At 37.3% G+C, this 15,527-nt stretch overlaps 1 protein-coding gene across 4 annotated transcripts in view; it reads left to right on the top strand.

Moving 5' to 3' along the window:
- Window positions 1-15,527, top strand: part of PTPRZ1 (protein tyrosine phosphatase receptor type Z1) — a 185,409-nt gene that overhangs the window by 132,015 nt on the left and 37,867 nt on the right. For 2 of the 4 annotated variants that reach the window (XM_047849163.1, XM_047849164.1), the window contains exons 11-13: window positions 485-531; window positions 3,993-7,581; window positions 12,540-12,684. In XM_047849163.1, the coding sequence (XP_047705119.1) occupies window positions 485-531; window positions 3,993-7,581; window positions 12,540-12,684 (3,781 nt within the window). The remainder of the gene's footprint in view (window positions 1-484; window positions 532-3,992; window positions 7,582-12,539; window positions 12,685-15,527) is intronic. The other 2 variants (XM_047849165.1, XM_047849166.1) reach the window with 1 other exon arrangement.

The following is a 15,527-nucleotide window of genomic DNA, read 5'->3' on the forward strand; positions in this document are numbered from 1 at the left end:
ATTAGCTCAAATTCACAGTGTAGAAAAAAATCATTGGGCCCTCCACCAGAAGAGGAACTGAAAGAATAAGTAGCTGAATAAGAAAATAAATCCTGTCAATTCTCCTCCTAATCCCTGGCATTTCCCCAATTATCATCTATGCTGATGAAAAACTATTTAGGTTTTTTATACTCAGCCTGCCCCCCTTTCCCTTCTTAGCTTCAATCACACCTGTAGAGGGGAGAGGGGAGGGGAAGGGAGTTGGATTAGAGGATAGAAATGAAGTTTTTGAATGCTGTTTCATATAGGCTTATGTTGTGGTGTGTTACGTAGTGTTCAGAAGTGTTGAAACACAAATCTTTAATTTTTATTTTTGGAAATTCTGTATTTTCAAAGCTAACAAGTCTTTTTTTTTCTCCCCCTTCCCTCTTTCCATCCAAAGGTAGATCCACACAGCTGAAATAATCGAATAAACATTTTAATAATTTTGTTTCTAATTTTGTAGAGCTGGACCTCTTCCCTGAATTAATTGGAACTGAAGAAATAGTCAAGGTATTATAGCTGTTTTTATATTAAAATGTTTTAAAATTAAAAAGCCTTTTTTCAATTGTTGGTTAGGTTTCAGATGTTACATTAATCAAAGTTCATGTTGCATTATTCGTTGTAGGGTTAGTTGTTGAGCTTTATAGATAGTGATATAATCGACGTACATGATTCTTTCATCAAGAGTTGGATGTCACTTTGATAGTATAATAAAAGTAACAGATGGAAAAGGGTTGGTGATAATGAAACAAATTAACATTAAAGATAATTATAGCTATAAACTATAGCTATAAATCAGAATTTTCTTCAGTGTTCAAGCTTTTCTAAAAGATTAAAACAACATTTAACCAATTCTTAGTATTTCTACAGTTGATTTATAATTAACTTAACCAGTGGTTGACAGATTGATAACAAATATGAGCCAAAACATAAGTTGTATGTATTCTTTCCCCCATTTAGTCTGAATATTTGTGTTTGGATTAGTCATATGATAAGTGTCTATGGCTAGTATAATGTCCTGTAAGTAAATAGGTATTTGAGAATATTTATAGGGGCACCTAGGTGGCTCAGTTGGCTAGGCATTCGACTTCAGCTCAGGTTATGATCTCACCATTCATGGGTATGAGCCCCTCGTGGGCCTCTGTGCTGACAGCTCAGAACCTGGAGTCTGCTCCATATTCTGTGTCCCACACTCTCTGCCCCTTCCCCACTTGCTCTCTCTCTCTCTCTCTCTCTCTCTCTCTCAGAAATGAATAAACATTAAAAAAGGGAATATTTATAAATTCTAACATTGTCTTAATTTCTAAAATAAAGAAATAATGACTGATGTATCTTCTGTTTGATCCTAAGCCCAAATATACTGTTCATCTTAACTGAGATTATATGTTAAATCCAGATGCTATTCCTAATGTAGTACAAATGTATGCATATGCACATACGTGTGTATGAGATCATAGAGTGTAATAACTATTATCTGGCAATAAATACTAATTAGATTGTTTTCACATGTATAATTATCTCAATAGTTTATGTATCTTATGGCGGTTCTGTCTTGCAAAGGATTATTTTAGCAAAGTGAGCAGTCCACCTTTGAAAGAGTTCACAAAATTCTGCCAAGGATATTTGTGTGTGGGTGGGTGTGCATGTGTGCCCATGTGCATGTGCACGTGGATAGGCATATACCTAGAAGTGATCACTGGGTGGCAGACTGCCAGCTTCTCATTGTATTTTCACATGGCAGAGAGCAGAGCAGAAGAAACAAGCTCTCTCGTGACTCTTCCTGTCAGGGCACCAAGCCCATTCATGAAGGCTCCGTGCTTATGACCTCATCGAGTCCCAGATACCTCCCAAAGTCCCCACTTCTTAATATCATCACTTCAAGCAGTAGGATTTCAATATAGGAATGGGGGTGGGGAGGGCACAAACACTTAGCCCATAACACTACACACTACCATTGATTCCTGCAGGAATGAATGATGGAGGTTGGCAAAACAGATACATGGAATGTGTCTGTAATGGCTTTTATTTATTTTTTTTTAATTTTTTTAACGTTTATTTATTTTTGAGACAGAGAGAGACAGAGCATGAACAGGGGAGGGTCAGAGAGAGGGAGACACAGAATCTGAAACAGGCTCCAGGCTCTGAGCTGTCAGCACAGAGCCCGACGCAGGGCTCGAACTCACGGACCGCGAGATCATGACCTGAGCCGAAGTCGGCCGCTTAACTGACCGAGCCACCTAGGCGCCCCTGTAATGGCTTTTAAAACTGAATGTGGAAGTGAATAGTTTGGGGGATGTTTCTCAGATTGTTCTCAAATAAAAATGCATTACTTTGAAGGACAAAGTATCTCCAGGGTGATCAAGGCCTTTATAGTAAAAGTTTTTTTAATGGAAGCTGTGAAGGATAACAGGTGAGACACACATCAAAACCATAGTGGAAGAAAGAGTCACAATAACTTCATAAAAAATGATAGGAAGCAGTATACATTAAAATATTTGTGGTTTCAGGTATGTACAAAGTAATCATAGAGCAGGAATGATCTGTTCTTGAGGTGTTGACATGAGATCATATGCCTTCTAGAGATCTACAAGGTTTGGTTAGGTGGGATTAATGAATGGTGCATTATTTTCATCACATTCTGAGAGTTATCTGAGCATGGTTTTTTTTTAAGTTTATTTATTTATTTATTTTGAGATAGAGAGCACAAGTGGAGGAAGGGCAGAGAGAGAGAGAGAAATCTGGACATGGTTTAAGATTCAGATTCTTTCTACTGATATCAGTCAATTTCTTACCAATCTGTACATTTTTTCTTCTTTTTAGGGACATGACTTTAAAAGAGCTAATAAATGAGGGGCACCTGGGTGGCTCAGTCGGTTAAGTGTCTGACTTTGGCTCAGGTCACGATCTTGTGGTTTGTGAGTTCGAGCCCCGTGTCCGGTTCTGTGCTGACAGCTCGGAGCCTGGAGCCTGCTTCGGATTCTGTGTCTCCCTCTCTCTCTGCCCCTCCCCCACTCCTGCTCTGTCTCTCTCTCTCTCCTCAAAATAAATAAACATTAAAAAAAATTAATAAATAAAAATAAAAAAGTAAAAGATCTAATAAATGATAATGCTAGCAAACTGAGAAAAGTCATATTCCATGTGAACTAAAAATACCGTGTCTCGATAGCTTTGGCAATTTAGTTTTCTAAGCATATGGTTTGATGTATTATAAAATGCAAAGTTAAAAAAGAAGAAAAAAACAGAAAACCTGGGTCTTGACTGACCTCCCTTCAGACCGCTCCTGAGCCATTTCAGTGACTGAGTGTTCCCAAAAGACTGGGTCACCTGAATGATGTTTCTAAGAAAAACACAGAATCAAATAACTAGTACTAGAAGCATACTTTGACAGTTTGTCTTTAGAATGTCTGCCTGTGTCTTGAGTAGAAAATATTTAAAACAAAATGAAAAACCCAAACTTCTTCTAGTCCTAAATCTTCCTCTTATGATGGCTTAAAAATTGTGACTTTTTTCTGAATATATACAATGAAATATTCTGAATCTGAAAGTAATTAGATCTTTGAAATAAATTGTTTCATTTCCTATTGTAAGAAGCTAATTGCTCTTTAGCTTGTTGCCAGATGAACTGAACAGAGAAACATAAAACAAAATAAATACGAAGTTAAATAACACTGTAAATAAATACATTATAGTACGCCTTTCTTTCAAAGCTGTGGTATCTATTAATTTAATTACTTCCACAGCATTAAAATAAAGGCAGCCATAAATAAGGTGTTTTCATTAAGTTTAATTAGTGTCCCTAGAATGTGGATGATAAAGGCTATAGGATAGCGGCATGGCCTCTGTGAGATGGTGCTTTATGAGGAGACGTTCCCAAGATCCCACAAGTGAAGATTAACAGCAGCATAAGATATTGTTAAGAATCCATTTTTTTATTTCCTTATGTTTCATTAGCTCTTGTTTGCTTTTCAAAGGAGGAAGAAGAGGGAAAAGACACTGAAGAAGACACTGTTGTGAATCCTGGTAGAGACAGTGCCACAAACCAAATAAGGAGAAAGGAACCCCGGATTCCTACGACAACAAACTACAATCGTGTAGGGACTAAATACAATGAGGCCAAGACTAACCGATCCCCAACAAGAGGAAGTGAGTTCTCTGGGAAGGGTGATATCCCCAACACATCTTTAGATTCCACGTCCCAACCAGTCACTGGATTAGCCCCCCAAAAACATTTTTCTTTGACTTCACAGACTGTGACTAAAATGCCACCTCACACCCTGGAAGGCGCTTCAGCCTCTTTAAATGACAGCTCTAAAACGATTCTCAGATTTCTGCAGAAGAACTTGACTGGGACTGTGGAATCTTTAAATACAGTTTCTATAACAGAATCCCAAGAGGTGTCTACTGATATCAGTGAGGAAGAGAGTTTATTGACAAGCTTCAAGTTCGATACCGGAGCTGACGATTCTTCAGGCTCCAGTCCGGCAACTTCTGCTATGCCATTCATCTCTGAGAAAATATCCCATGGGTTTGTGTTTTCTTCAGAAAACCCAGAGACAATCACATATCGTGTCCTTCTACCAGAATCTACAAGAAATGCTTCAGAAGATTCAGCCTCGTCAGGTTCGGAAGAATCTCTAAAGGATCCTTCCATTGATGGAAATGTGTGGTTTGCTAGCACTCCAGATGTGATAACACAGCCCGATGTTGGATCAGGTAGAGAGAGCTTTCTCCAGACTAATTACGCCAAGATACACATTGATGAATCTGAGAAGACAGCTGAGTCCTCGTCTCCAGGCCCCCTGGTGTCACAGGGTCCCCCAGGCACAGATCTGGAGATGCCACCTTATTCTACCTTTGCCTACTTCCCGACTGAGGTAACGCCTCATGCTTTTACTCCATCCTCTGGACAACAGGATTCGGTCCCCACCGTCAACATGGTACACTCGCAGACAACTCAACCGGTATACAATGGTGAGACACCTCTTCAACCTTTCTACAGTAGTGAAGTCTTTCCTCTAGTCACCCCTTTGTTGCTTGACAATCAGATCCTCAACACTACCCCTGCTGCTTCAAGTAGTGATTCGGCCTTGCATGCTACGCCTGTATTTCCTGGTGTTGATGTGTCATTTGAATCCATCCTGTCTTCCTATGATGGTGCACCTTTGCTTCCATTTTCCTCTGCTTCCTTCAGTAGTGAATCGTTTCGCCATCTGTATACAGTTTCTCAAATCCTTCCACAAGTTACTTCAGCTGTTGAGAGTGATAAGCTGTCCCTGCATGCTTCTCTGCCAGTGGCTGGGGGTGATGTGCTGTTAGAGCCCAGCCTTGCTCAATATTCTGATGTGATGTTGCATCAGACCACTGCTCATGCTGCTTCAGAGACATTGGGATTTGGTGGTAGTGAATCTGGTGTCCTTTATAAAACGCATATGTTTTCTCAACTTGAACCGCCCAGCAGCGATGTCGTGATGCATGCACGTTCTTCAGGGCCCGAACCTTCCTATGCCTTATCTAATAATGAGGGCTCCCAACACTTCTTCACTGTTCCTTACAGTTCCGCAGTACCTGTGCATGGTCCTGTTGGTGTATCGCATCAGGCTTCCTTATTTAGCAGCTCTAGCCACATTCCAGTGCCTGAGTCTTCGTTCATAACCCCAACCGCGTCATTGCTGCTGCCGCCTCATGGCCTCTCTGGGGATGGGGAGTGGTCTGGAGCCTCCTCTGATAGTGAATTTCTTTTACCTGACACAGATGGTCTGACAGCCCTTAACATTTCTTCACCTGTTTCTGTAGCTGAATTTACATATACGGCATCTGTGTTTGGTGATGATAATAAGCCGCTTTCTAAAAGTGACATACTATATGGAAATGAGACTGAACTGCAGATTTCCTCATTCAGTGAGATGGTTTACCATTCTGAAAGCACAGTCATGCCCGGCCTGTATGATGAGATAAATAAGTCAAACGTATCTTTACAAGAATCCCCCGTTTCCTTTTCTAGCACAGAGGGCATACTTCCAGGGTCTCTTGCTCATCCCGCCACTGAGGTTTTTGATCAGGAGATTAGTCACGTTCCAGAGAATAACTTTTCAGTTCAGCCTACACGTGCTGTGTCTCAAGCATTTGGTGGCACCTCGCTTAAACCCGTGCGTAGGGCGAGCTCAGAGCCAGCCTCCTCTGACCCCGCTTCTAGTGAAATGTTACCTCCTTCAACTCAGCTCTTATTATATGAGCCCTCCGCTTCTTTTAATACTGAAATGTTGCTGCAACCTTCCTTTCAGGCTTCTGATGTTGACACATTGCTTAAAACTGCTCTTCCACCTGTGCCTAGTGATCCACTATTGGTTGAAACCCCCAAGGTTGAGCAGATTAGTTCTACAGTATTGCATCTCATGGCCTCAAATTCTGCCTCAAGGGAAAACATGCTGCACTCTACATCTGCACCAGTTGTTGATGTATCGCCTACTTCTAATGTGCATGCTGCTTCGCTTCAAGGGTTAACCATTTCTTACGCGAGTGAGAAATACTCTGAACCAGTTTTGCTTAAGAGCGAAAGTTCCCAGCAAGTGGTGCCTTCATTGTACAGTAATGATGAGTTGTTCCAAACTACCAATTTGGAGGTTAGCCATGCCTTTCCCCCGAAAGGAAGGCATGCGTTTGCTACTCCTGTTTTATCAATCGATGTACCACCAAATACACTTACAGATAAGCCTCTATGTTCTGATGAAGTTTTCACCTCCACCAAGGGGTCTCTCACTGATGAGGTATTTGCTGGTATTCCAGCAGTTTCTGACACACTTGTAACTGCTGATGGTTCTGTTCCTTTAGGAAATGCGTACGTTTCCATTACAGCTGTTTCTCCCAACAAAGATGGTTCTGTAACCACAACCAAGTTCCTGTTTCCTTCTGAAACAACTTCCGAGCTCATTCAGAGTGCCAGATCTGATGGTGATTTAGTGGGTGGTGGTGACGATGGTGATCTTGATGATTATGATGATGATTATGATGACAGAGATAGAGATGGCTTATCCATAAATAAGTGTATGGCATGCTCCTCCTATAGAGAATCAGAGGAAAAGGTAATGAATGATTCAGACACCCAAGACAACAATCTTGTGGATCAGATTAATCCAACCTCATATTCACTATCTGAAAACTCTAAAGAAGAAAATAAAGTCACAGGTGTAATATCAGACAGTCAGACCGATACGGACAGAAGTCCTGATAAAGCACCACCAACAAATGTGCTACCCCCAAACCCCAGTGATGGAAGACAGGAAAATGACATTCAGACCGGTAATGCCCTGCTTCCTTTCACCCCAGAATCTGAAGCATGGGTACTTGTTGCAGGTGATGAAGAGAGTGGATCAGGGCAAGCTGTCTCAGATAACCTTAATGATAACGAGACTTCCACAGATTTCAGTTTTCCAGACGTTAACGAAAGAGATGTTGATGGGGTCCTGGAAGCAGCCGACTCAGAAATAACTCCTGGATCCCCACAGTCCTCAACCCCGACTGTGACTAGCAGGCACTCAGAAGTGTTCAACATTTCAGAGGCAGGTTAGTTATGGATCCAAGAGATAGACTGAGGTGTGGTGGTTTTCTTCCTCAAAAAATAGAAAAATCGTGAAAAGAGAAAGTTGGTAAAGTGGCACATCGTTTATTTCTTAATCAAGACGTTCAACAAATCCATTCACGGTTTTTAAAGTATGATTTTACTCATTATTTCAAATGAATATTCGACATGTTTTGGTTAGTGGATGGATAAAATGGTTTTTATTGTCAACTTTTCATGTTCTGCGAGCTGCCAGTTACATGTGGGAGCACTTAAGTGTGCGTAATGCGTTTTTAGTATACTGCTTTTTAAATGATAGATGGGAGTGTGTTGTTTTTAGATAGTTTTCATTTTTATATTCACTTATGTTCTAAAATAAGTTGTAAACTAATTTCATTGAATTATAAAATGAATTACTAAACTCCGATAGTAGTATGATACAAAACACCTCTCTGACCCACCCGATGGAAAAGATGTGGTAATTTGCACATCCACGTCAGCCTGGAACTTTAAACTTTAAAAAAAAGTTCTCTTTCTGAGTTTTGAGAGTTAATGGTAAGATTTTCTTTAAAGAACGTTTTCATTTTTTAAAATTGCCTCTGTTTGATTACCTTAATGTTGCCTAAAGAGGGCAGTGTGAACTAACAAGATGCATTCTACTTTGTACTCGCGGTTATACAACCCTTTCTAAGAAGTTAAATAATGGTCATTAATATGCATAGTATGTATAGGTATTGTATGACAAGATGTAAAACACTAGACCATTTTCTGTAGAAATGCATTTCATTTGTTAATGTATTTTATGCAAATTAGTTTAGAAGCCAGATGTTTCTTAGAGCAGATTACTTGCAACATATATAATATAGATGTTTGCTTTAAATGCCAGTGGGGAGAAAAAGGGAAATTGAAAACCATTAAGCATATGAAATACTAGATAATTTCATGGAATTGATCATAAGAATTTTATAACTTGCTTTTATTAAATTTTAAGGCATTTTTTAAATTAACAACAAAAATATTTAAATCTTAATGTAATTAGTCAAAAGATAGATCAAGGTAGCATCTTGCAATCTTATTGCATAAAAGCGGATATTTATAAGCCAGATCATAGATACCAGTCTCATTAGCATATTTTTTTCTCTTTGTCATTTCCATCTCTTGAATTAGTTGTATTTTTCCTTCAGTGCAGCAGCAATTAAAAGTTTGTGCATTTTGATAGAAGTTTTTCTGCATTCTGACTTGATACCTATTTAACATTGCATTCCAGTTTAAACACTTACACTCTGCTATGTGAGAAGGAATAATGAATCCGTAGGTCACTATATTCATTAGTGTTGCCATATATATGAATTGTTATCTGGCTTCAATTATAGTACGTGGGGTTTTTAAAAAATTTTTTACTAGATTTAAAGACATATGAGGAGTTCATCCTTTTTATTTTATCTTACTAGACAGTGATATCGTCAGTACGTTCTAAGTTATGCTATCAGGAAGAAACTATATATATTACAAAATGCCAAACCCAGAATTATTGACTGAAACTTAGCAATTTCTTTTCAATGTGCTAATTTGATTAATTATTAAGTGTATGTTCTCCCACTGATGAGGACAAAACAGTAGAAATATACCTTCCAATATCATCAGGTAACACAATTAATGGAGTGAGATCAAACAAGATTAGGGGAAAATTCTCGCCTGTTTTAAAAACTGCATCTGTAAAAAATCGTATGTACTCTGTCTTATAAAATAGTTGAATATGCCTCTTTATCAAATGCATACAGACTAATTTTGAAACTTATTATTTTATTATGTACTTCTAGAATGTAGAGTATTTTATAAGACATGTTCCCTACAACAATAGAGGTAAGGCCAATATTAGTATCTGCAATTTGTGAATGCATAAACTGAGACCCAGAGATACTAAAGTACGTGATCAAGGTCACATAGGGAGTTGACACAAACTGACACTGCAAACGTGTTATTGGTGTCTGTCTCTTAGAGACTATGCTTTCATAATTGAGGACAATGAGATATATATAATGCTTAATTTGTAATACCAAAATTATACTGTTTTATTCTAAAAATGTATTTGAAAGTATTCATCTTATCTTTGTTTACCAATCAAGTAGATTCTTGTCTTATTTAGGTAGCTCATATACACTACTGAACCATGTCAAAATAGATATTTTAGCCTCAACTAATGAATATAAAAATCAATACAACTAGCTCCTCATTATAGTATGTAAAAGAACCAGTTGATTGTCTGTACTTTCTTTTTTTATATAATTTTTTTTAATTTGGGTATATTTTATTCCTTCTTTATTTTTTAAAATAATCTCTACACCCAACTTGGGGCTCAAACTCATGACCCTAAGATCAAAAGTTGCATACTCTACCAATAGTGCCACAATTTCATGTGGTACCTCATCTTGTATAAAATACCTAGGTTTCATAATATGTAGTTAGCATGGATTTATCACTCTGACTCCTCAATGAAAGGGTTTATTTTAAAATCAGACCTCCCAGAGAACTTATGAGTAAAGTCTATATTACAAGATTATATGTGTGTGCATATATGTATGCAATGTGTGATATATATGGTAATTTGTTACATATTTTATGTGTTATATATCTTACATATATATCACATGTATGATCAGACATATCTCACATATATGTATGCACATACATATACATAAATGAAAATGCATGTATCTACACACATACATACATATATACACCTATATACAAATTTCTATAAAGATTTGTGGTCATTGAAGACCTGTGTGATTATATAAGCACACTTTGTGTATAAATTAATGTACATTATTGGTCTCAAACTTTAATATGGATCAAAATCACCTGGAAGATTTGTTAAAACACAGGTTGTTGGGCCTTGTCCAGAGAGTTTCTGATTCAGCAGATTTGTGATGGTTGGCATGGGGCACAAAATTCGCATTTCTAACAAATTCCAGGTGATGTCAATGCCAGTATTCTGGGAATCACATTTCAAGAATGACTGACGTTGATAATGATATGAACCACTATTTGTAATTTCTAGGTACCAGGGGCTTCTCTAAGTGGATTATTTCATTGTTCAGCCACAAATTTTCCATTTAGATAATAATAGTTATAATAGAAAAAGTGTGAAGACAATTATGTATTAAAACAAGATGGTTTCCTAAATTTTATAAGGAAACTCAGTGCATTCACCATCAGATTATTTAGGCTTCGAGATGAGCCTCGTTGCAATGTGTAATGACCAGAGCAAATGAGTAACAGTAGAAACTAAAGCCTGGGCTTCTCTCACAAGAATATGAACTACAGCTCAGGGATCAATGGATTTACAATATTTCCACTTTTTATTCAGTTTTGTGATTTTTAGTCATCCCTTTGCATTCTACTCTTTTCAGGCAAATCATTCAGAATTATAAGAAAAAATGTCTAAGGAAATATGAGTATCATTTGTCGATTGATAGATTTCTCATACGAGTGAGTTAAATTTTTGGCCCTTTGTGTATCATCTTTCAGAAGAAAGCTACTGTTTTAAACCTTAAGTCCTCTGCCATTAGCTCTACCTCAGTGCTGTGTTCATGAATTTGTTACTCTCAAATTTATTTGTAAATCTTTAAATTAAATCAATTCCTTTTGTTCCCCTTATCGCTAAAGTGAGATAGTTGGTATAAAAGAACCTAATGTGCCAGCTGTGTAGAAAGCAATGTAGACTCTCGTGGGGAACTGAAATGTTCTACCTAAAGAGCTCTTCCGGAACTTCTGCAGGTGGATGCGATGAGGGCTTTTACTTTGCAACGGTGTCAGTATGTCACCATGGCAGAGCAGTTCTGATGTGCCCTTGTCGTGCTTCCCCCCTGCACACACCTCAGTGTAGAAGGGAAGCATTGTGACTGGCCACTGATACACTGAAGTTCTGAAACTCTTTTGAACAACTTGGAAGGTTAGCTCCAGTCGCAATGATTTTGAAAGTGCTAGAATAATAATGCACCCAACTGGCCACAGATATAGTCATTTTCCATCTTTTGAAATTAACCCCAGAACAGACCTTAAGCTTTTCCATAATTTACACTTGCATATTTGAAAAGAATTTCTTCAACCTATGTACTCCTTCAGTTCCCATGCAATATTATTTTTCTTTTTTTTTTTTAAGTTCATTTATCTATTTTGAGAGCGTGAGTGTGTGCAAGCAGGGGAGGGGCCGAGAGAGAGGGAGAGAGAGAATCCCAAGCAGGCTCCACATGATCAGTATGGTGCCCAGTGCAGGGCTCGAACTCACAAGATCAAAACCTGAGCTGAAACCGAGATCAGATGATTAACTGACTAAGCCACCCAGGCACCCCGTATTTTTTTTTTTTGATAGAGAAAAATAGTTGATAAGAAAGGCATTCAAAGTAACACTTCAAAAGCAACCTATATTTACAATGTAAATAGTTTTCTGGGTGAATGGCTATCCTAATGTAAGAAGGTTTTCCTAAGATTCTCTCTTCATGAAATTATTAATTGCTCCTAGCTATTTATTTAATTGCAGGATTAGAAACCTTGTATTCAGATTAAGTTTGGAAACTCAAGATTATATATGGTACAGTAAGTAGCATTATTCTTCCTGGCTATTTTATTTAAAAACTTATTTTAATACTTCTTTTATTTTCTTATTTTAATACTTCTATTTCCCTTTTAACAAGCTTTTCAAGGCAATATTATGCTCACTTCCTGCCACAGCACCCGTCCCTAGGTGCTCATCTCTGTTGGGACATTCTAAGTTCTTCAGCCTTACTTTTTAAGCTTTGTTTTACTCAAATTGGCTTATAATCATAGACATTCTTTGTATCGTAGATTTGAAATTTTAAAGGAAAATAACAACAATGAAGGTTGCAAATACTCAGTTGAAAAATGTTGTGCCTTTTCCTTAAGCTTAAATATCAACTCTCTCGATTTTCTCTGACTACAGAGGCCAGTAATAGTAGCCATGAATCTCGTATTGGTCTAGCTGAGGGGTTGGAATCCGAGAAGAAGGCAGTTATACCCCTCGTGATCGTGTCAGCCCTGACTTTTATCTGTCTAGTGGTTCTTGTGGGTATTCTCATCTACTGGAGGTAAGTTGAATGCTTGTTTTAGAAATGTATTTCATAGAGCTCAGATTTTGCCTGTGTTTTTTTTTTTGTTTTACCTGAAAGTTCTTCAAAGCATATTCACATTCTTTTTCCTTGAGAGCTACCATTAATTTATCCAGGTAACGATGAATTAGGTGAATTTGTAAATCCAAAGACATAATAATATAATACTTGATTGTTTTTCATACACCAGTGAAACAATTAAAGGGTAAAATGGAGGAACCCTGGCTTAGTTAATATTTAATACGGTATTTTGACAGTTGTACTTTCATAGTAATCTAATTAACCTTCAAATGTTATCATAGCACTTAACATAAATCTAAGCTTCTCAGCTTAAATGCTCCAGCTGTTACAATTTCAAAAGTTATTATTTAGAAAAAACATAGTTTTTGCTATAGTAAAAACATGGTTTGTTTATAATTGTGGATTTTGTACAAGATGCACATCAGCTGCATGCTAATAGCAAAAACGGATAGCCCCATACACAAGAGTAAAAATCAAGCAATTAAAATATTAATATAATTAGAAAATAAAGTTGACTATATTAAGATGCATAGAATTCTGAAGTTAATTATAGCTTGCCTTGAGGATAAGATATAGTTTTGCTGTCATCAATATCCTATTAAAACTTTTGTTTATTGATTTTAATGTTTATTTATTTTGAGAGAGAAGGAAAGAGAGAGAGTGCACATGTGCAAGCAGGGGAGGGACAGAGAGAGAGGGAGGGAGAGAATCCCAAGTAGACTCTGCACTATGAGTTCAGAGCCCGACACGGGCCCCATCTCAGGAACCGTGAGATCATGACCTGACCCAGAATCAAGAGTTGGACGCTTAACTGACTGAACCACCCAGGCACCCCTGTATCCTATTAAAACTTTTAAAGGACAAAGACGGTTGCACTCACCATAAGCTTCCCATCCCATGGCATTCAGAACACGCTGCAAATTAGGAAGTTTACTGGAGAAACAGTGTAAGTCAGTATAACTATTATAACTGTGTCTTGAAAAACAAAAACTTTACGATGATATAAGGAATCCTAGCTTTGTAATTTATTGCTTCGTTTTAAAAGAGAATTTTGTTCAGAAGATCTATAATTAATTCCTTTTTGTTTAGTAATGTCTCTCTGTAAGCTCATATGGCCACTCTTTATCTCTTTATGTGTTATCCTAAAACATATTCTCTCAGTTTATTCAAAAATATTTGCCATTTTTAAGGACTGTTTCTCATGTGCTTAGTACCATGTTGACTACTATGGAAAATATCAAAAACGGATGAATGAATGAGAGTCACTATCCTTGAGAAATTCATGCTTATTGAGAATTTTCTAGGAAAAATGTATAACCTACTATACGCAAGTATACACACGACACCTGAAATCACTAATGTTAAGAGTGGTCAGGGAACAAAGAATCTTGATAGGCCAGGATGAGCAGAGTAAATGTAAAATGCTGGGCTTGCACTGGATAGGGTTCAGAAAGTGGAGATAAAGGAGACAGCTTTTCAGGCAGGAACACAGCAGGTGGAAGGAACAGGAAGCAGGAGTAAGCTGGGTGTGTCTGAGACAGGCCTGGGGCAGGCAGTTGCATGTAGTTGGACACAGGTGGACTAAGGTAGAATGTTTTCATGATCAACTGTATTTCATATCCAACAACTTTACAGAAAAGAGTAAACTGCAGTAAGAGAACAGATCATACTTTTGTTACCATATGTGAGTTGGTGGTCTATTTTGTCCATAACATGATGCAAACAAAGCTGCTTTCTCCACTGGTTCCTATAATTGCCAATGACTCTTTCTACAGAAGATTCCATGGTCAGCAGAGTACCGTGAACACAGTACATGATTTATACATGTTTTTTCAACAAGAATTCATATTGCTTTTCTCCATACTCCCCACTCGGTTTGTTGGCCAAACTTTTTATCAACCTTGATGTGTTCAGATTACTGGCTTATATTTAATCTGATTTTCCCTGGCAAACCAATGTTTGAAGTTATTTGGAGTTAGAGGTAAAATTTTTTTAAATAAGATGGAAAGTAAGCCCAAATTCTACTTCACAGTAAAGAGTGTTAGAATAAATTTCTGAAAGAAATGTCAATCTTAAGATTGAAATGAGAGTTTTGATCTTTGTTACTTAGTATTTCAAGTTTATTTTTTGTAGATTTGAAAGTGTCTTATTTAATATGATTTGATATTTCATGGAAAATTAAAATCTGGAATGGTATTTATTTTCTATTAGTAATGGATTATCTCATCTGTATTATGTGGAGAAAAAAGATAAAATTACTAGTTGAAAAATACTAATTTGACCTTCACCAACAAGATGTTTCTCTTTTCCTCACAAATAACACTTTATGTACCTTGAACACAGAGTGCGTTAGCTTAAAAAATTAGCGCTCTGATGATTTTATGTATATATTTTATATCTATCTGTCAAACGTTCTGATAAAATCTGTCACTCTTTTACTTACCCGTTTCAAAATTTAACACCTCTGTCCTCACATCCATTTGAAATTAATTCACTTCAAAATGTAACTTTTTAGATCAGGGATACACCAGGGGTATTAGTTGGTGCAACACAAGATGACTGTATTAGTGCCTTCTTCGGGGTTTTTGTGAATATATTCAAATTTTGATGTAGACCCATTTGTAAACAATACGATTTCACTAGCCAGTATGGAAACACTTTAGACCTTTGTGGAAAGCACAGCCTGTGTGGAAAGGTTCAAAATAGAATGGCATACCAACAAAAGTCCTCATAGTAACATGGTCCTTATGAGTTTTTCCAAGCTGATATATTTAAATGTTTTTCTAATCTAATTTCTTAGG

The sequence above is a fragment of the Prionailurus viverrinus genome, chromosome A2 (assembly GCF_022837055.1).
Source record: "Prionailurus viverrinus isolate Anna chromosome A2, UM_Priviv_1.0, whole genome shotgun sequence".
Classification (NCBI taxonomy): domain Eukaryota; kingdom Metazoa; phylum Chordata; class Mammalia; order Carnivora; family Felidae; genus Prionailurus; species Prionailurus viverrinus.